General features: G+C 49.1%; 1 protein-coding gene across 4 annotated transcripts in view; it reads left to right on the top strand.

Moving 5' to 3' along the window:
- Positions 1-21,970, top strand: part of Mical2 (microtubule associated monooxygenase, calponin and LIM domain containing 2) — a 133,838-nt gene extending 111,868 nt beyond the window's left edge. For 2 of the 4 annotated variants that reach the window (XM_052714750.1, XM_052714749.1), the window contains 8 exons: positions 1,086-1,211; positions 2,180-2,398; positions 2,606-2,707; positions 4,175-4,300; positions 11,982-12,089; positions 13,341-13,527; positions 16,150-16,238; positions 17,987-20,671. In XM_052714750.1, coding sequence (XP_052570710.1) covers positions 1,086-1,211; positions 2,180-2,398; positions 2,606-2,707; positions 4,175-4,300; positions 11,982-12,089; positions 13,341-13,527; positions 16,150-16,238; positions 17,987-18,385 — 1,356 coding nt within the window. In that variant the 3' untranslated portion in view covers positions 18,386-20,671. The other 2 variants (XM_052714752.1, XM_052714751.1) reach the window with 2 other exon arrangements.
- The last annotated feature ends 79 nt before the right edge of the window (positions 21,971-22,049 follow it).

Raw genomic sequence — 22,049 nt, 5'->3', positions numbered from 1 at the left:
GAAACAGGCCCCTGGATTAGGCCTGTGAGTCACAGTTTGCTAGTATCCATCTTACAGTAATTAAATCCATTTCCTAATTTGGTTTTGCACTCAAATCATGATTTGTAGCCAGTCTGAGATGGGACAACTCAAGTTGAGAGGCCGTGTGGGAGAATCCTGCCCACGTCCATGGTGAGATGATGCGTCCTGACCAGAGGTGCTGACTCAGATAACTGCAAGGTCTTAACCGACTTCCTCAGTGTTCCCTGGTGCCTCTCCTCTCCCCACACCAGCCAGGCCCTGCAGGGTGGCTGTGTTTGACCAGGGCAGGCTGGCTGCTGTGGTTCGGGCTGCAGAGTCCTCTGCCTCACGGAGTCTGTGATCTTACCTTGGTTCCTCTTCACTGCATTTGGATGGATGTTGTCCTGCTATGATACATTGCCATATTACAAAACTCTGGGGGTCAGATTCCCTTTGTCTATGGTGAACACTGGTCCCATGACAAAATTGAGCTCATTTGGCAGAGGGGAGCGGGGAGGTGGGAGTGTCCAGTCTCTTTAACTTTAGAGGCAAACATGAATGACTCCTTGGTCTTGGGGTTAGCCACACCTCTTCTGAATAACTAACCTTCCCTAGGAAGTGGATTTTTTTTTTTTACAAAAGGGCAATTTTCTTGAGTCCTGTCTTTGTCTAAACAGTTTCCACAGTCCTTTCTGGACACCTGGCTCTGTTCATTTGGTCTGGACATCTCTGTCCTGGAGTGGGCAAGAAGGTCTCTGTTTCCAGAAGGACTGTGCTGGCCACCCTAGCCTGGTGTAGGCTGGCATTGATGGCCCAGAGCCCTGTGTTTGAGCCAAAAGCAAGGCCTGTGGGATTCACACGTTGTCCCAGAGCAGACTTGTCCATCGACATGCTTGTAGAGCCAGGGATCCAGTTTCCAAGCTGGGACAGGCTTGCAGGAACCTAGCCAACACCATCTCTGCTCCTCCACATGGTGGCGTCTCCTAGCCCTTGCTGTGCCTCTGCCCACTCCACATGCCTTTCTTACTGGCCTTTTCTTTCCTGTCTCCTGGGGCTGCTTCTCTGGACTGCCTCTCTCCTCCCAGGACTGCCGCCGGCTCTCAGGCACAGGTAAGCCTGTCTTGTGCTCTACCTCTCGCCCTCCTGGTACCTCTTGCTGCCCCAAGCTGGAGGAGTCAACTCCCAAGCTTCCACCTCCTCTGAAAAGGCAGGTAGGGCTCTTTCCAGTGGATACTATTTGGTAAAGCCAGAGGGAGGGAACTTTGAACCAAAGGGTGGGATCCATGGCTCCCTCCAGCCCCGATATGTGGCTGATTGTAGAGTCCCTGTCCATGCGGACACAGTCCAAGGTCACTATCCTTATGGATAAGAACGACTACATAGACAGCACCTGAAGTCCATGCCACTGGTCCCTCAGCCCATCACAGGTGTTACCCAGCCAACCATGCACACACTTGAGGGAAAAGTAAACAACTCCATGTGGCCACTTTGGAGAATTCCCATGCTATGCTTTATAGAGGGGCTAGTGAATAAGCTGATTTCCAAGTTATTGAAAAAGCAATGGTAGAATGGGCTCAGGGGTGGGGGTGGGGGCTTGTGGCTATACCCACTGAAAGAGTGAGGCTGAGGCATGGTAAAGGCATTTCCAGATGTCAGACCAGCCAGAGCCTGCATGGTGAGACTGTGGCTTATCCCATCCCTGGCTTGGAATCTGGACAGAGTCAGGATGAGTGTCCACAAATTCCAGGGTCATCTGGTCAGCATTGGGTGTTGTATGTTGGGTACCAGAGGTGGACAGCAGTAGGTGCAGGTCGGATGCAGCAACTGTGTGTCCGTGTGCATACCAGTCTCACGAGGAGGCGTTTAAGGTATACCCGTGTCTCCTGCATACTCAGGTCAATCACATTCCCTAATGGGTCAGACCCTCCTTAAGGTGTCCTAGGCAATCTCAGAATAGAGATATGCATAGGGACCAGGGTTGTGGAGGTTTGACTGGAGGGCTCTTAGGCAAGCCAGGACTGAGTACTCCGGACACCAGTACAGATGCAGAAGTTCCTTCTCCACCCCGCCTAGTCTGTGACCTTTCTCAAGTGGCATCTGCTGCTGTACCCTCTATCTCCGGTCCTCATGGGGGTGGGGCCTGTAAAGGGAAAGAAGCTGACTTCTCCCTCTCTCCCAGTTCTCCTCCGTGGTGGCGACAGGACAGGTACTCAGAGAACTCAATCAAGTACCTGCTAGTGGCGAGTGCCCAAGCAGACCCTGGAGAGCCAGGGCCAAGTCAGACCTGCAACTGGGCGGGGCTGAAAATCTCGCCACCCTGCCTCCCACCTGCCAAGGGGCACTGGCCCTGTCCGGGGTGCTGAGGCGACTGCAGCAAGTAGAAGAAAAGGTCCTTCAGGTGACCGCCCTCTCTGCCTACCTGTGTCCATGTCCTGTCCTACCTGCTCCTCATCCACCCAGAGCGGGTCCCTTCTCCTCTGGTTCCCTCCCTATCTTCTGTCTGCTGTGTGTGAGGAGACAAACCTGGCCCACTCCTTCCCTTCTCCCTTGAGGTGACCCTCATGGCCACTGTCACCCTCTTTCTCCTCTCTCACCTTGACTGCAGAAGAGGGCCCAGAACTTGGCTAACAGGGAATTTCACAAAAAGAACATTAAAGAGAAGGCAGCTCACCTGGCCTCCATGTTTGGACACGGGGATTTACCACAGGTAAACCAGGGGCTTTCGGAGTCTCCAGGAACCAGGGCTGGAGGTCTAGTCAGGTAGCCATGAACCAGCCCCGGAAGCCCAGTTCTCTCTCCTTCCTTTTCTATAGTACAAGAAGCAATTCACGTTTTACACCACTGATAAGTTTGAGCTTGAGTCTAAGAGACCCAGATGCATAGTTTTGAGAGAGTAGACACATGATGACAGGGGAAATAGAGGCAGGAAAGTAAGCTCAAGTGAAAAGAACCCCCACACACACTCAGCAAAAACAGGGCCTTGAAGACCCTAGTTGGGCTGAGTGTGGTGGCTCAAGCCTTTAATTCCAGCATAGCAGAGGCAGAGGCAGGTAGATCCTGTGAACTTGAGGCCAGTCTGGTGTATGTAGTGAGTTCCAGGGCAGCCAGGACTGCACACTGAAACCCTGAGTTCATACCAAGTAACATTAAATCAAATGAAACAACCTAGTCAAGGGTAACTTTGGGATGTGATGCTGTCATCCACAAATGTGCTTGGTCACATTTACAGTTATCCTGGGATGCATGTGGACTGTGGACCATAGCTTGGATACATGTATGCTTAGTTTCTAAGTAGACTTGGAGCTTCCTGGGAGGGAAAAAAAAGGACTACTGGTCAACCTCAAGGCTCTGGGTGCCTTAAAGGAGAAAGCAAGCCAATTGCTTGTGCTGTTACAGCCCATTGCCCTCACCACCACCCCCAGTCAAGGAGGTATGCCTCTTCAGCTCTGACTCTCAAAGCAGCCATGCTAAGCTAATGCAAGAAACTTTGCCTTAGCATGGGAAGTAGAGCTTCCTCCAGACCACCTACATACTCAGAAACTGGTAGAAAAAGGAGAGTTGGTCTTTGCAGAGCAGGAACTGAGAGTAATAGTGAAGTAATAGTGAAGGCCAGGAGGTGGGGGTGGGGGTATACTTGTGAAATCCTCCTCCTTCAGCAAGCTGTCTCTAGAACACAACTCAGCCACCTTCACTCAGCCTCCTCCTGTGTCTCCAGCTGTCAGTGGAGTCATGCACAGAGGAGGGATATTCTGCATAGAGTTCATTGCCAGAGTTTTAGCAGCCTCCAGGAGGCTAGCGCAAGTGTGTGCCGACAGCTGTGGAAACCCCAGCTGTGGCGGGCTGCCCCCATTGGCTCAGAGTTCTCCGCTCTGAGGCTGCAGCTGCTCCCTCACACCAAACTCTTCTATAAGGGTGTCCTATGAGCACTGCAGTCTGAGGCAGCTCCAGGCAGGAGCAGAATGGGTCTCCTCAGGGTATTTCAGGGAGCTGGAACTGTAGCAGAATGCAGTGCAGCCAGGAGCCACGTAATCCCACTTGGCTCCAAAGATGCACTTCTGTGTCATCCTGAGAGATGGGCCTCAGTGTCTGCTCCTCCGTGGGTATATTAAAGGCACGATCACTACACATGTCACAGCTGTAATCCTGCTTTCTTTCCTGTCTCTGTTCCATGCAGGATAAACTCCTGTCTAAACGTCTGCCTCACACTCATCCTCCATCTCCTCCCTCTTGCCTTCCGTCTCCTGATCCAGCTGCTCCTTCCTCTCCACCAGCTGCCGACTCTGTTTCTCCTGCCAGAAAGGTAGTCGTTCCTGAATCATTGCCTCCTCCACCCCCTGCATGTTCTGGGATGTTCTCAGGCTCCATTTGGCCGGCACAGCCAAACATCTGGAGCCAGGCTTGGCTGGATGAAAGTCTGTTAGATATTGTACAACAGTCCTAGATCCGGTTTGGGGTTTGTGTTAGTGCATGTGTCTAGCAGAACAGCTCCAGCCTGTGCTCCTGGTGTCACTCACACAGAAAGCATTCATCGGGGACCCGGATGCTGAGCCCTGCCCAGATACTGAGAAAATAAAGGGGAAGCTTTGGACCCCTTATTACAATGTGGATGGAAACACCACCCCATCATAAGAATAGTCACACATTTAATATGTGGAGTTGCTGAAATTTGGTGTGCCTGACCTAAGCAAATGGCAATTTCACACAGTACACTTAATACAGTGCTATTTGTGAATTTTGTGAGATGTATAATGGGCAAGATTATAAGAACAGAAAGAAGCCTGGAGAGGGTTCAGAGGCAGTGATAGGAGACCTGTGTAGAAGATTCCACAGGAACAGTTTTCTAGACAGAGAGCTAGGGTGTGGTAGAGAGTGATCAACATGTGTAAAGGTAGGCAGACAGGACTGACATGAAATGAGAGGTCAGAATGGCTGGTGTCACCTGGCTCTGGGATGGCGGTGTGTAAGGGTGTACAGAGAGTGAGAACAGCACACAGCATGGTCGGCGTGTTAAGGAGTTTCATCCTCTCACTGGGCTACCCTGCGTTCTTGAAGGATGATTTGGATGGCAGTACAGAAGTTAGCTTGGAGGAAGAGAGGCAAGGAATGAGCTACGATTCAGTGGATAGTGAAGTGTTCTGTGAACAAGAATTAGTTTGGATCTGCAGCACATTTTTAACCTCCAGGATGAGTGAGTCCCCAGCCAAACTGTGCTCGAACAATCTGTTAGCCAGGCTCCTGCAGAGGTCAGCAAGGAGGGCTGAGTGTCCCGTCTGAAGGACTCCTGTTTTGCTTCTGTGTTATTGAGCTGGTGCACACCCAGCTTCATGCTGTTGTCTTAGCAAAAAGTTCCAAGTTGCCCCCTGCTTTGTAACTGGGAGTTCTATTCCCATTATACATACATACATACATACATACATACATACATACATACATACATACGTAACGTATGATAATCACTATGGAAGATTTGAAGCATTAGTAGAAGCCTGGGGTGCTGATAGCAAGGAGCACTATAAAGTGGGATGAGCAAGAAGGGCCATCCTGTGACTGTGAGAACTGAGCAAGGGCAGAGTCAATAAGAAGACAAAGGTTCAAGAAGAATCTTGGGGTCCATAGCTCTCAATCTGAGGTTCAGTGGTCTCTCTGAACCAGATAGATAGAGCCCTGGCAGAGGCACCAGTCCACAAGTTGTATGCATGGGAAGCCCCATACCTGGGGACAGGCTGAATGGGATTGGCTTGGAGATGGCCCTACTTCTTTAGCTTTGTTCCTTGTTTCTGTGGGCTTGATACTCTGTGGGCAGAGCCTTTCCATCTCCCAGGCCAACTTCGGTCACAAGATGGCTGTATAATTAGGACATTTTAACAGCTTCCAGCTTGTTAGTTACAGGCCAATGTGTCTTTCAAATGTGGCTGGGATAATCTGGAAGCTCTTAGCAGCCACCGTGGCATGGTGGGTAAGTCTGTGAATCTCTCTATGCTTCAGTTTTTCCTCAGTGCCCACACTCAAAGACCCCTGCCACTCTCACTATGGGTTCATGGCAGGCAGCTGGGGATGGGGTTGTGAGAGTTCGGGTGCAAGCCTCTTGGACAGTCTTCCCAGCCTTGCACCTACCCAACCTTTCCCTCCCTCCCAACTCCTCATCCTTAAGTCAGCACCAGGCTTTGCATGTACAAAGTCTACCATCATCCTTACCTCCCCAAGGATGGACCTGGTTGCCCCTTACAGCAGATGCCGACCTGTTGATAGACAGTTTTATTCCATCCTGATGGAGCTCAGGCCATCTCTTCCAAGAAGAAAACCTGGAGCTGGATGCTTCTTCCCATCAGATGAGGAAGTACTCTGATTGCCCAGTATGAGGCTGCTACAATTCACAGAAGCGCAAGGAAGAAAAACATCTGGCAGTTAGCCTTAGCTTCCTATCAGGTAGCATGCTCTGATCCTGCCTTGGGGTCTTGGACCCCAACTCTGAGAGTCCAGGATTGGTCACTTTGTGAGGGGAGCAGATTTGGCCAAACTTATTCTGAGGGTCACATATTACCCACAGGGACGCAAACATGAGTCATCAACCCCAAGAGATGTGCCCAAGGCTCTGCTTTCCGTCCATGTCTACCTTCTCAAATGATGCTTTGAAGTTCAGATAGGTCCTATGGGGTTTTGTCTGAATAATCAGTCCTGAGGCCCTCTTTTGTACACCCAGCATCAAAACCTTGGACTATGGGTTCCATGCCCAATCTTATGAATAGCTCTATTTTCTCATTTGTCTTATCAAATCCCTATCACCCATTCTTTTTTTTTTTTCCTTTGAAAAGGGGAAGCCATGTCAATTTGGTCCACAGTTTGGCTGCTGACATTTGCCAAGGTTATTGAGCTCTTACAAGAACAAGATGGTGGTGAATGATTGCACAGCTGGGCCAAGGATTGCTTTGCTCTGGCTTAGCTAGCTGACAGAGCCTGAAGAGCAAGGAGTCCCGCAAGAGGAGCTTCCTCTACCCCTCGGGGTGTTTGTGTTAAGACCAGACTTGCAGGATTTACTCTGGGATTTATGTATTAGAAGGAGATACCATCAGTGGGCATGTTTTGGCTGGGCAACCTGTCTTGAATTATCCCTTGCTAGGATAGACCTCAAGGCCCCCGCCATCCTTAGCATCTTCCCTCTGTCCCAGGATAGGGCTAGGCAGCATGTGAAGGTCTCCAGTGCACATCCCAGTCAAGGGGTATTTGAATACACCAGTGCTGGTATGTATTGGAGAAGTAGGATGTTGTTAAGTAGAAGAATCTGAGCTTAGAACCAGACTTGAATTTAAAGCACCACTCACTCGCTGTGTGACTTTGGACAATGCAGTGGGCCTCTCTGAGCCTTAGTTTCCTAGCCTATAAGCAGGAGGTGTATCAGCTACTCCTTGGGGTGATTAGAACATTGCAGTGATCCAACATATGCAAAATGCCTGAAATGTTGAGTAAATGTTCCTTTTCCCAATAGAAGAAACATCTGGAAGAAAGCTCATTTACCTAAAACACATATCTCTAAAACAGCAATCCTTTTAAGGAAATGTTTTAAAGGGTTTCCATTTTCTATCATAGTCACTTAAGAACAAACACCATCCTGGCTAATTTAGAGTCCAAAGGGATTTCAGACCCAGCGGGTTAAATGCATATGATCAACTTTGCGTGCCTGTCACCACAGGTAAAATTTGGCAGATGAAGACTCCCCCACGGGAGCTCATAGCCCTCAAGGCTTGCCTCATCTCAGCTCGAGCATGTCATTTCCAATATCCTTAAAGAACACAGTGTTTGTCCCTTGTTCTCCCCTTGCCTTGGGCAGAGATGAGGAACCAGGTCCAAAGGTCTGTTCTCTGTGGTTTTCTTATCTAGGGGCTCCTCAGTGGGAGATATCCTTGACCCCCAAGATCCAAAAGACCACTCTGGCTCTCCTGACTGAATCTTCCCCTTCCCACAAACCCTCAGCTCCAAATCCCTGGAAGCTTGATTCTTCCTCCCTGACTGTCTTGTGTGGGCTGGCTTGATGCTCAAAACAAGCTAGCTGGCCACAGATGACTCAGCTCTGCAGAATAGCACTGCCTGGATACTTGCTATGTGAACTGAGTTCTGGTACCCAAGGTGGAGAAGTCCCACTGTTTTGAGTCAAGGGGCCCAGCAGCCTGCATCCTCCTCCATTGAGAGCATCATATCTGCTCTGCCAGAGGTAGAGAGATGGCTAACTGTCAGGACCACTGACATCAGGGATGCAGACTTGGGGAGTAGCTGAACCAGGCCAGTCCAGTGTGAGAAAGACTCCTACATCTGGAGACCTGAGCTGGAGGGGGTCACAAGGCTGTGTGAGGACTGTCTCTTGGTAGAAGGCTAGTCACCCCTGCAGCCTTTGGCATTGATGCTTGTGACAATATCTGTGTTAGTATGCTTGAATTGAGAGTGTCTCAGGGAAGACAAAGCCACACCACTGTTTGTGCAGAAAAGAGAGAGTCTAAAAACCAGAACTTAAAACTATATGCATGATAGTGCCCTAGTCTCACAGGCTACTTGCTGAGGACCTCTGGGTGCCCAGCACTATGTTGGACTCCACCCAAGGTCTTTTGTTCTTATTATGTCAGTTGTCTGTGTATGTCCACATGAACATATGCTGTGTGGGGGCACCTGCCGAAAGAGGCATGGACCTCTTGGAGTTGAAGTCACAGGTGGTTGTGAGTCACCTGATATGGGTGCTGGGAACTGAACTCGGGTCCTCTGAAAGACTAAGATGCACTTAACCTCGAAGTCACCTCTCCAGCCCCTACCCAGGGTCTTCTAGGGTGCTTCCACAACCCTGAAAACTCGGCAGTAGAGAAACCAAGGTTCACAGCAGAGAAATAATATATGTGAGGTTAGTCAAATGTCGTGTGAGATGATGGCCTGCCCCAAATAACCAACCATTCTGTAACTCATTCTAAGGAATTCACTGAAAAATAGTTTGAATTCAAAAGGAACAGCAAATAGTGAAAAAACTTCCAAATGTAGTTCTTGAAAATTATAAGACTGTAAGTTATGTAAAAAACTGCAAAACCAGTCCCAGGGGATTCTAAAATTGCTAATTCTTAATGTTTTTTTGGTTAACTCATCAGATTGTCCAGTTTCACATTTAAATAAATTCTTCTCAGGCAAATCGCCAGTGTTCCCCTCATCCAGCCCTACCCCCACAAACACATGTGGCTTGCCATTCAATGTATGTGAATCTTCTTGCTGAGAATGTGTAGCTCGTATGCTGTAGTCACCGCAGGATGAACTTTCTCTAGGTCTCTTCATGAGCTATGCCTTTCATCGTTTCTCAGAAGACAGGCCACCTGGTAACTCTCCAGCTGATGAAAACATGGTCCCCAGGCAGAGACTGGGTTATAGCCTCCCTTTCACAGAGCCAAGAGAGTCGCCCTCCTATCAAGAAATAGAATGATCTCAAAAAAAAAAAAGAAAAGAAATAGAACGAGCTGGATAGATGGCTCAGTTAAGAGCACTTATTGTTCTTGCAGAGGACCTGGGTTCAGTTCTCAACACCCTGGTGGCTCACAACATCTGTAACTCCAATTCCAGGGGATCTGATGCCCTCTTCTGGCCTCTGAGGGTACCAGACACGTACATGGTACATGTACATCCATGCAGGCAAACCCTCACACATATATAATACAATAAATAAATCTAAAATAATCTTTTAGAGGGAAGATAACTCCCAGTCCTCAGAGGGATGCTCACTTTCACCCTGGTCTTGAGTAGGCTTCAAGAGCCCTCTCATCCCTTGGGGCAAGTCTCCATCCTTATGAACCTCTGTAAATCCCATTTATGGCTCAGTGACCTGGGATGGTTCCCAGCAGGTGGGAAGAGCAGCTAAGAGACCCACTGCCGACTTAGTTGGCTCATAATGAAACTCTGGGTATGGTCTTCATCTTGGACATTACTGTCTCCCAACTCCCCACTCAGCTTCCAGGTGACTTGCACAGCTGATTAGATCAGCTGAACAGGCTGTAACTATCCCAGTGTATTTTGGGACACCCCAGCACCCTCACAGCCCTCTGCAAGCTTCAGTGATTTCTCCCTAAGACAGGATTGCTCAGAAGTTCGGTGGCATAAAGTGCTTATTAGCTAAGTAGTTAATAAGGTCTCATTAGACACTGGGGTGTCTCGTCTCAGACAGTACAGGCTGAATCTCGGCTCCATCAGGAGGCAGGTACTGCCCGTGGGTGTTGTGGCACCCTTCATCTCCTTTCTGGGAGAGTGATGTGGAGCCAGTTCACATCATAGGAGGCTGGGAAGGCAGTACCTGGGAGAAGCTAGCCTCCTTCCCCTTTTTATTTTCAAGCAAACCTTGTGTTCTACAGCCTCTATATGAGAGGCAGAGTTGGGGCGCCACCAGGGGATGGAATATCAGACAAGCAATGGCTTATTGTCATGAACCAATACACCTGAACCTTCCTAGAAGGAGGAGCCAGGTTCCTAAAAGTAGGAAGAGGTTGTGTCAAAGCAGAATTCTAATCTTTCCCAGCTAGACCAGGCAGGGGCAGGGCTAGGGGGTGCCTGGCCTGGCAGCTGCTGCTCACAAGTCAAGACACAGAGGCTTTGCACAGGCTGAGGCAGCCCCAACATACACTAGAGAGATCAGAACCCCTTACCCCAGCAGCCTCGAGAACCCGCCTCATATGGAGTGACTACCAAACTTTGCTCAATGGTACAGCTTCTAGACTAGCCAAAGGTGTGAGGGTCTCTGTGGCCTTCTCTCCTGCCTGCTCAGCTTCCTTTCTGTTCACCCCCATGATATCTGCTTTGTCTGGGATCTGAAGAGTTAGTCTGGGATGCTGGGGTGACTCTGCTCCAGGAGCTGGGGTCCATGCTTGGTTGCAGTTCCCTAGATCTGCTTTGTTCTCAAGCCTCACTCTTAACCACATTGGACGTGGCTCCCAGGAGCAGTCTTGGATTTGGATGGAAGGCATTGTTTTATCACATAAGACTCAGTGTTACGTGAGGCAACTTGTACCAGGGTCCTGGCAGTCTAAATGGCTTGCTAGTTCTGTCTGGCCATGCCTCTCAGAGGTTGAATTTGGAAGGCAGCAAGGCCTTGGAGCCTCCTTCAAGAGTCTGGGGATCACAAACAGTACTTCTGGCCTCTTGGGCTATGCATTATTCACCTCCTGTCAGAGCAGACAAAGGCTTCCCAGTGTGATCTGTCAGAGCTGCTGGGGAGGAAGGGGCTTAGAGGAGCTTGGCTGGGCCTGGATGTGTGATTATTCCATCCACTATTTGAGCTGTTGTTCAGTGATGCTGCTCTGTAGCCATCCCTCCAGGGCTGTCTTCCGGCTGCTGTGCTGAGCAGGTCATGGGACGGGACTAAGACCTAGCTTCTCTCTAGATGGGTTCCAAGGCATGCAACAAGCTCCTAGACTTAGTTCACTCATTTAGGAAAATGCAGATCTTTGTATCTTAGAAAACAAAACGCAGACACGTTATATACAAACTCCCTTCCCCACCCCCTGGCTGTAATTCCACTGTGATTTTGTTGTTGGTTTTGGGGTTTGTTTATTTGTTTTTCTGAGTTGGGGGCAGGATCTCATTCTATAGTTCAGGCTGATCTAGATCTCACTATGTCACTCATGCTGGACTCAAATCCACAACAATCCTCCTGCTTCAGATTGCTGAGTTTTGGAATTCCAGGCATGTGTCATGACTGGCTCTATCTCTGTGACTGAACAATGTCGCATAGCTCATAGGAGTAGAAATGTGCACTTTTTCCTCTTGCCACCACCAGTTTGGGGCTCTTGCCTCTGTCCATTTCTGTAACTCTGGGGTCCACTCCTGGTGGTCTGGTTTACCTCTGGAGACTCTGGGGTTCTGCTTTCCTGTGGGCTGGAACCCTCTTCCCTTGCCCTGTGCCCCTGCTGGGTTCTAACCGCCTTTCCTTTGTCTGTTTCCTTACCTCTGCTCTGTTTCCTTACCTCTGCTAGCTCACAGTAGGGAAAGTGTCCAGCGGAATAGGGGCTGCAGCTGAAGTTCTGGTCAATCTGTACTTGAATGATCACAGACCTAAGACACAGGCCACCTCTCCAGACCTGGTAAGGAAATGCACTGTCAGCCTCCACCTGAAGATATTTGCCCAGCCTCACCGGACAAGAGAATGGGAGGATCCAAAGGAACCCCTTTCTCAGGGAACAAGGGGGTGCTGAAAGTAGACCGGATCCAGCAGAGACTGAGGGAAGCTACATTTCTTCAAAGACTCACTTTACTTGGGTCCTTGTGGTTCATTTTCCAGGCAAGACATGCTCCTTGCTATCTGTGGCTTTCAGGATCTATTCAGTATCAGGCCTGCAGGGCTGTTGGACAAGTCCCCCACCTTCAGCATTTAGTGTCCAGCCTAAGTAGACCTGGGAACTGAGACTTGCTGGCAGGGCGAGCACATCTCCCCTCTGGCTCTCTCCCTCCTCGCTCTAAGTGGCATGCTGCCATCAGCAACACTGCCCTGATTGTTGATCTGGTCTCCTTTGGGCTCACTGATCTGGAATTGCCCAGCACCAGCCTGCTTCAGCCCTTCCCTTCCCCATTGCAAGTGTGGAGGGAACTGTAAGGCACAGGCCCCCCTTTTCTGCACTCTCTTGAATAGATCGGAGGTCACACTCAGTCTTCACTTGATCCCTATACTGTAGGGGGCAAAGGCATATATCACACCCTCTCTTGGTTTCTTTTCCTGTTACTGTGATGGACTACCCTGACAAACATAACCTCAGGGGAGAGAGTTTATTTAACTCACAGTTCAAGGCATGGTCCATCATGGCAGGAAGTCAAGAAGGAACTTGAAGCAGGTGGACACATTGCATCCACAGTCACGAAGCAGAGAGGGATAACTGGAGGCTTACTGCTGCTGTCTTTGCAGTCCAAACTCCTAGCCAGAGAGTGGTACCACTCACAGTGCGTGGATCTTCCCTCCTCTGTTAACTAATCAAGGTAATCCACCACAGGTATACCCAGAGCCTCATCTCCCAGGTGAGACTAGATTCCATCAAGTTGACAAGTAACGCTGATCATCACTCGTCACCCAGTGACATTTATCCTCTAGGACGGACCACAGGAAACCAACACTAGGTAGACATATTCAAGCAAGATGTCCACTCATTTAGAACAGCCTGGAGGAGAGCCCCTGCAAGGGTGAAGGCTATGTGGGGAGTGGCTTCCTGCCCCATGCTCTTGTCTGCAGTGACATAATCAGCGGCCAGGAGCCCTGAAGATGCTGCGGTTTGATTAAGAACTTCAACATCCATAGGCCTGGCCTTTAAAGATTTATTCACCTAGCTCTTTTCTCCTGGCCCTAGGAATCCGTGAAAAAGACATTTCCCCTGAGCCTGGGCGGCAGCGATACCTGCTACTTTTGTAAGAAGCGTGTGTACGTGATGGAGCGGCTGAGTGCAGAGGGTCACTTTTTCCACCGGGAGTGCTTCCGCTGCAGCGTCTGCACCACCACCCTGCGCCTGGCTGCCTATGCCTTTGACTGCGATGAAGGTAACCCTGGCGGGCAAGAGAACACTGGTCTCTGGCCTCTGTCTCAGATGTGACCTTGCTCTGGGATTCCAACCCTCTGGAGGCTGGAGGGCCCCCAACACTTACCACCAAGGGAGTATGATATCATCAGGAATGCTACTTAGGGAAACTGAAAGGTCCCACTGTACAGAGCAGAAGCCGTTGGCACCAACAGTGTACCAAACACAATGACACCTGCTGTCTGCTCAGGGCCCTCACTTATCTCACTCAGCCCACCGCTTCCCATGGTACCCGTGAGGCCAAGATAACCAAACCCGATGAACTGTGCGACATGCCCAGAACTGTTCCAGTTATACCTGGCCTGTAGTAAGAGCTTAATGAGTGATGGCATACTAATACAGTATGTGGGGCTGGGGAGACTGCTCAGGAAGTTAAGTGCCTGTCTGGCAACCATGAGGACCTGAGTCCTGAACCTGTGTTTTGTTTTGTTTAAATGGGACCAGATGTCGTGGTGCATATCTGTAGTTCCAGCACTGGAAAGGCAAAGTCAGGTTGGTCTCTGGAGTTTGAGGCCAGTCTGAGATACATAGTGAATTTCAGGCCAGCCTGAGATACATAGTGAATTCCAGGCCAGCCTGAGATACATAGTGAGATTCTGTCTCAAAATAAATAAATAGAAAAAAGAAAAAAGAGAAGCAGTGTGTGCTGTTGCATGTTCTTAACCCCAGCACTGGAGAGACCACACAGGTGGATCCTTTGGACTCTCTGGCTGGCCAGCCTAGGCTACTTGGTATGTTCCAGGCCAGTGAGCGATCCTGTCTCAAAACAGAAGCAGAAAGCCAAAGTAAAAGTGCCTGAAGAACTATAGCTCAGCTTGTGCTCTGACCCCCACACACAACTACCCCCCATACACATACCTGTATAAACATACACAAAGTATGAATTATAAAACTGGCCTCAATATTAGCGCCTCTTTGGGTAAGTGGCCTAAGAGATCATCAGCCAAGAATTACATTCACTATACAAAGAGATCACTTTCAATTCGTCAACCTTTGATATTACAGTGTCATACTGAATGTGGGACAGAATGACACAGTGCTTATGATTATGTGTCTTCAAGCTGTCCTACCTGGGGTGAACCCAGGCAGTAGCACCTACTTACTGCATAACCTTGGGGCTGTTACTTAAATTCTTGGTTCCTCAGTTTCCTCATCTGCAAAATGAAATAATAGGACCTGTATGGATGCTGCACATCAATGATCCCAGCACTCTAGAGGCAGAGTCAGTAAGATTCTGAGTTCCAGACCAGCCTGGGCTACGTATAGTGTAGCAAGAATCTTAAAAGTTCTTCTTAATAAAATCAAACCCAGGAGCCAGGTATTGGGGTGAATGCTGGAAGATCAGAGTAGCAGAACACAAACTACAGCTGACCTCACCTCAGCAACTTCTCAGCTGATCCTGTTTTCTCAGACTGGATGGCTCTCAGCTGAACTCTGCTGCTCAAAAGCCTAAAAGCTTAACCAGCCTAGTTCCTGGTTTTCACGCCTTATATACCTTTCTGCTTTCTGCCATTACTTCCTGGGATTAAAGGCTCACTTCCTGGGATTCAAGGCATGAGTCACCATGCCTGGCTGTTTCCCTTGTGGCTTTAAACTCACAGAGATCCGGATGGATCTCTGCCTTAGGAGTGCTAGGATTAAAGGTGTGTGTGCCACCATTTTCTGGCCTCTGTATCTAGTGGCTGTTCTGTTCTCTGACCCCAGATAAGTTTATTAGGGTGCACAATATTTTGGGGAACACAATATCACCACAGTATAGAGACTCTGCCTCGAAAGAACAAAACAAAGAAATAATAGGTCATAGTTCATGAGGATGTGGGCGTTGATGAGCTAAGTTCTATGAAGTATTTATTAGGTTTTCCCATCACCATCATCATCATCATCATCACCATCATCATCATCATCATCATCATCATCACTATTATCACCATCATCATCATCATCATCACCATCATCATCATCATCATCACCATCATCATCATCATCATCATCATCATCATCATCACCATCATCATCATCATCATCACCATCATCATCATCATCACCATCATCATCATCACCATCATCATCATCATCATCATCATCATCACTATTACCACCATCATTGTTGTTATCATAGAAGCAGACAGCAATGCTGTCCTAGAGGGTACCCAGTGGTCCTGGGCAGTGGCTGTTTTACCCAGCACGTACCCTGCCAAGTCTTTTCTCTCATCACTGGCCAGCTGCACTGACCCTCAAGATTCCAGAAAGGACTGAGGGGCTGGTCCATGGAGCTACCTATTTTTCTCCCTGACAACTGGGCCTGTGAAGAAATCTAACTTCTGTTTGGGTTAGGAGTCACCTGAGGGTTTTTAGGCCCACTCAGGGAGTCCCCCATTGCCAGCACCTTCTCTGAGGGAGGCAGCAGAGTGTAGCTGCCTTTTCTTGGTGCCATGTTAGGGCGGGTGTATAAATAAGCCCCTGCTCATGTCTGGGCTGGGCTTATTTCCATGGTTGCTGTGTTCTGCTTGGACAGGGATGAGCATTTGTTCCCATGGTTCTGTCTACAGAGAAAAACTATATGTGCATATGTCTCTTCTCACAGGCAAATTTTACTGCAAGCCCCATTTCATTCATTGTAAAACCAACAGCAAACAGCGGAAGAGACGGGCAGAGCTGAAGCAGCAAAGAGAGGTATGTTGGTCTCAACACGCTGGGAGAGCAGGGGCGGTCCCACCCCCTTGATGAGGTTTCTAAAGGCAGCCTCAAAGTGAGACAGACTTCTCTAGCCCTGAAGGGGCAGAGACGGCTCCCAAATAAATAAGAGTCCCTTCTAGAGTGTTCTTTTGTCTCTGTCTGTTCAGCAGCCTCTGGGGTTGGCCCTGCTTCAGACACCAGCTCCCTGATACGTGGCTAGCTTCCTCTGAGACATCACGAAATGTTTGCACATGTGTCCAGACTGAGCTGTATGTGGAACTGTGCAAAAGCCATGTGGTCCCTCTGTGCCCAGGAGCCACGGGGCACTGCTTGCAGGAGGAAAGCCAGGTTTCCAGGTCTCTTCCTAGGCTTTCAAAGCAGCCACTGAATGTATCCCTGGTTTGTGGTAGCGCCCCCCTCTGGCAGCTCTCGGGAAATACCTTCTCTCCAGTTTGATGAATCACTTAGCACCAATTGAAAGCGACAACTTGAACTTTCCTAATGGTATAGTCATAGGCTCACTGTAGGAAAATGAGACAGTAAATAGAAGTAGAGACCAAAATCACCGATGACCACTTACCCTGGAAAAGCTCCGGTTGACATTATGGCAATCGTTCGAGACTACTGACACTTGGAAGAGTTGACATTGTATTCCATCACCTCTCCTTCCAGATGTGTCCCTGTGTGAGTAGGTCACACCTCCATGGCTTTCTCAGCTTTATCTCTGCTAACAGTATATCAAGAACAGTTTTCTGTGATACTGAAAATTCTTTTTAAAATTTTTCCTCATTTTATTCTATGTGCATGGGTTGTTTTTTTTTTTTCTACATATATGTCTGTATACCACATTTGTGCCCTGTGCCCATGGAGGCTCAGGGACTGGAGTTACAGATGGTTGTGAACCACCATGTGGGTGTTGGGAGTCAAACCCAGGTCTTCTAGAATAGCAGCCAATGCTCTTTAAACCATGGAGCCATTTCTCCAGCCCCTATATAATCTAAGCACTTGAGAGGTTGAGGCAGGAAGGTTTGAAGTGGAGGCCAGTCCAGTCTACGGATGAAGTTCAAGGCCTGTCTGAGCAACTTAGCCACACTCTAACTCAACAGAAGTGGGGAGGGAGGGGAGAAGGGGGGAGGGAGGGGAGAAGGGGGGAGGCTGTGCAGAGGCTGACAGTTAAAAGTAAAACTTTTTTGTTTTTGTTTTTAAATGGGATAGGATCTCATTGTGTAAACTTGACTGGCCTGGAACTCAATAGCTAGCCCAGGCTGGCCTCAAAGTCACAGAGATCTACCTGGCGCTGCCTCCTGAGTGCTGTGATTTAAAGTGTGCACTGCCACACCTTGCTTTAGGAGTATAATCTCTAATGCTATTAAAAGATTGTATTTTATGCATGGTCAGTAATCTGCTCCAGCAGTTCCATCCTGTTGGGCTTTTACACCATTTAATACTTTTATCTTGCAAAGATTTTTTTTACAATTAATATAGTTGCATACAAATCTTAATCCCTATTTCTAATTATTCCTGTACTATATAACAATACAAGTAGGTATACAAGGTTGAAGGGCATGCATATTTTGAAGGCTAGTGAATGGTATGGTAAATTTGCCCCTTTAAACAAGTTGTGTCCACATTCTACACCAGTATGGGAGCCACTCCAGTTAGAGTTGTCCTGGCTCAGTCTGCTCTATTGGAGGCAGCCTCTGAGACTCTTGGACTAAGTGCTCTTGCTTTGCTGTCTTTCTCAGGAGGAAGGCACTTGGCAGGAACGGGAAGCACCTCGGAGAGACACTCCCACGGAAAGCTCTTGTGCAGTGGCGGCCATCAGCACGCCAGAAGGCAGCCCCCCAGGTATCTCCACCTCCTTCTTTAGGAAGGCACTGAGCTGGCCTTTCAGGCTGACAAGAGGCCTGCTCGACCTGCCCCGGAGCCTGCTTAGGTGGATGCAGGGACTCCTGAATGCTGCTGGCCACCATGTCAGGGACAATGCTTACAACTACTGCTTCACGTTTGAGCTCCTGTGCCTGGGGCTGCTGCTTCTCTGGGCCTTCTCCGAGGTCCTAGGCGCCATGTACAGGGAGTCTGAGGAATCCCTGGGGAGCATCCGCAGCTGGTTGCTCAGGTTCATCCCAGTGAAGCTGCAGTGAGGCACACAGTGCAGTGCCCCACAGTGCCCTAACATTTCCAAGTGCAGACTGCGACATTTGTAGTTGGCACAGGCTCCAGCCAGCATCTGTAACCGATTAGCTCCAAGCCAAAGAGTCCCACGTTGGCCACCTCCACCTGGCTTTGACAGGGTCGAGCATCTAATCATGGTGCTAGGGCCAGGGACAACATGAAGGATTTTTTTTTTTAACAGCTTTGTATTGTTTTGTCTTTTCATACCAAAGCGAGCCATATTTCTGGGTTTACATTTCAATTTTTAACTTTTCATAAGCCAAAAAGAAAACATTATTTTTCTACAAGTATCAATACTTCTAACTGTTTTAACTTTTATCACCAGTTTTACAAGGCCCTCGAACTTGGCAATGAGTTGAGATTTATTGTTGCCAGCAAAGTTAATGAGCTGAGACTTTAGAGCCACAAAACAGAGAGTGCCATCACCAGACCCATGCCTTTCGATTTTGCAAAGAGATGTCACCTGTTCCCAGTGGGTGCTGCGTGCGTGCGTTTGTTTCTTCAAGAACACATATATGTACAGTCAGTGAGGTCAAAAGGAAGAAGTAGAGGGGTAGAATAAACCAAAATGAACCGAAGCACACAGCAGTGTGTCAGCGCTCTGTCCTCTGGGTTGGGGAGAGGTATTTTACCCCTATCTTTTGAAGTAAAAAAGCCTGAAGGCTTTCCCTCATGCCCACCAAATCACCAAATCATAGCCAATAGCACAGCACCACGGGGTACTGCACTGCAGACATATATCCCCGCCCCCGCCCCACTAATGGGTACTACAGTGAAGCCCGTTGGCACTTAGATCTGAATAGCTCTGTCAGGCTAAGGTAATACTGAGGACAAACTATTTCAGATGGTGCCTTTTCACCCCTACCTAGCCCCGAACCCAGGCTGCAGACAGAGCCAAAGCTGCTCAGGTCCATCTTGGTCAGGCTGTCTCTCCCTCGTGTCCTTTGAACCTAAGGATACTTGCTGGCCCTGATCAGTGAGCCTTGCTGGTGGTCTCCTGGCTGCCCAGGCATATGGCTGCCTTGCATATTTCACCCACACAGTCAGAGAACCTTCTCCTAGTGCCCCAGAAAAAGAAAAGTGTCTGGTCTTTGGGTGGCTTCGAGCCCGTAAGTGTTTTCTACTCTGGATGTCTGGAAAAGCCTGCAGCTGTCCCCACCCAACTCTGGGATGCTCAGCTTATGCAGCATGATGAGCAACTGGAGGACTGCTAAGGGCCTTCTAGGTACTCAGGGTATCTACTGTCACTGGTACAGTACAGCTGTGGAGGGCTGCTAAGGGCCTTCTAGGTACCCAGGGTATCTACCATCACTGGTACAGTACAGCTGTGGAGGGCTGCTAAGGGCCTTCTAGGTACCCAGGGTATCTACTGTCACTGGTACAGTACAGCTATGGAGGGCTGTGGCCACCAGAGCACCCTCCAAGATAAAGGTCTGCTTAAAGGCAGACCGGCTTGAAAGCTTTGACATAAGTTTCTGTAAGGGGGAGGAGACTAGCGTTTCTAGAGACTCTGTCCTGAAGCCATGGGAAAGACAGGGCATAGCTGTGTTCAAGTCTGTGGGGACCAGCACCCCTGACCTTGTTGGATCTGTTGCCAGTGTGATGACGTACATTGTATTTGCCCCGCTTGTAGCTGGGGTTCTAATGGTCAAGCATGGTGGCAGAAGCCCTTGAGTCCTATTATGTTTCATTATGCCCCATGAACTCTTGAGGTCAGATTATAGTGATTTTCTCCAGCTCAGGGTGGGCTGAGATGCTCTGTGGAATGCTCTGGGAAGCCAGAGTGAACTCTCTAAAAAATGTCATTTATAGCCACAAGGAGGCTGGTTTGAATTACTCTGGTAGACAGGGTGTGTCTGTCACAACGCCCAGACATCTATATGTTTTGAGACCTTGAACCTTCCTGGTGGGCAACAGCAGGGGCAGGTCCTGGGAGACAGATACTCCAGAAATGAATTTGCCTCAAGGATGAGGATGAAACCCCGGAGTACCATGGAGGGGATGGGGGCTAGCGGGGCCAAAGGTCCTGGGAACATTTGTGGGCAAGAGCGGGGTTTTGTGGATGTGCAGACCCTGTGCATCCACTCTTGGAAATGAATGGCTGGCCGCCACCAGGAAGGTCTGTGTCTCCTAAGCAAGCAGGCATTTGTGGGGGACAGTGGTTGCTCTCTTATCACCTCCAGGGCCCTTTTTTCCTCTTGTGATGTTGTTCTGCTCCCTTGCTAAGACCTCCTTTCTGTCTTTCTCTTTCCAACCTCACACTGTGGCCGCCAGTGCGTTTCAGCCTTCCTGTCCTACACCCACTTCTTGGCTGACACTTCTGCTCTAAGGTGACTCATTTTCTTGGCAATTTTCGGAGAGAGGTACTAACCCCTAACCCGCTTTCCGCACCCCATCCTCTGCGCCGATGGTGGACTGGTAGCACTAACTGTGTCTTGCATACTAACAGACTCCCCAAGGCATGAGTGGTTAACAGCATGGGGTGGGGGTCAGCTTGAAAGCTGTGTTCTGCCTTCCCTTCTTTGGAGCCCAGCCAGCAGCCTGGGTCCACAACAAGTGCATGCCCCCCCCCCCTCGCTGGCCTCTATGCATGCTTTTTCTGTTGCACCTTCAAAGGCTCTTGTCTTCTTGGGAGGGTTCGCCATGATTGTGAGACAATACCGTATAAGGAAGGCTCTGTGGCCTTTGAAAACATTTCTGTTTAGTGACCTTTTGAAAAGAACCTGTCTAGGAATATCTTCTTCAGCCAGTTCTAATACAAAGATTACCAATGCCTTTGATTGGAACCATAAGCGACTCAGTGTGGCGAGGTTTTAAAAGTGGGCTTATCCCCAGACTCTGTGACCAGTTTGACCCATGCTCTCTGCTGTGACTACAATGAGGCTAGCAAGCCCTTCCTCTGTTTCAGCAGAGTTAATCCTAGGGCCTTGCTATGCCTTTCATATGCCTCTGGGCTCTTAACGTCCATACTGGTTCAGAAGCTTTAATCAGAGCAGTCACGGTCGCAGGACAAGCGCTGACTTTCAGAAATAACCCAGGTCAGCCACTGTCAATGGTCCTGTCAATCTATCTAAAGCGCATAGTCCCTCTGCTCACCTACCTGGACCAGTGGGATGGTCATGTGCTACTACAAAAAGCGGTCACATGGAGGGCAGAGAGCAGTGTGAGTCTAGCCCCACCCACCTCCTCAGACAGCAGTCAGAGTCCTTCCAGCCTGTAGCTAGAGCTACCCTGCCCTCAGCTTCTGCCAGCCCTGCATGCCGCACGTGTCTGCTGCACTGGCGCAGAGCCCAGCCGTACAAAGCCCTCTCCTCTCCTCTCTTCTCTTCCAGCATTCCCCCTCTAAAATGTCAACCAAAGAGAGCCCCCCTTGCTCTCAGCCTCTTTAGCTAGCCTCCTCCCCATCTCATGGCAAGGCATGTCTGTGACCCTAGAGAATTCATTTACAGTGCCATATGGAACCCTGTATTTTACACACAGCTAAATGATGTCTAGGTTTATTTATGATATTTGATGCTGTAAATGAAAATAAATATGGTTCTTTATAAAGCTCATCGTTTCCTCTCTTCTTTGCCGTGGAAGCTTCTAAATCTCAAACACAGGCACCGGTTTAGGGGAGCCATCCTCTCCTAA

The sequence above is a fragment of the Peromyscus californicus genome, unplaced genomic scaffold (assembly GCF_007827085.1).
Source record: "Peromyscus californicus insignis strain IS unplaced genomic scaffold, ASM782708v3 Scaffold_4__1_contigs__length_199733344, whole genome shotgun sequence".
NCBI lineage: Eukaryota > Metazoa > Chordata > Mammalia > Rodentia > Cricetidae > Peromyscus > Peromyscus californicus.
Note: the sequence above shows the minus strand (reverse complement) of the source record. Positions and strands in the feature narration are given on the sequence as shown.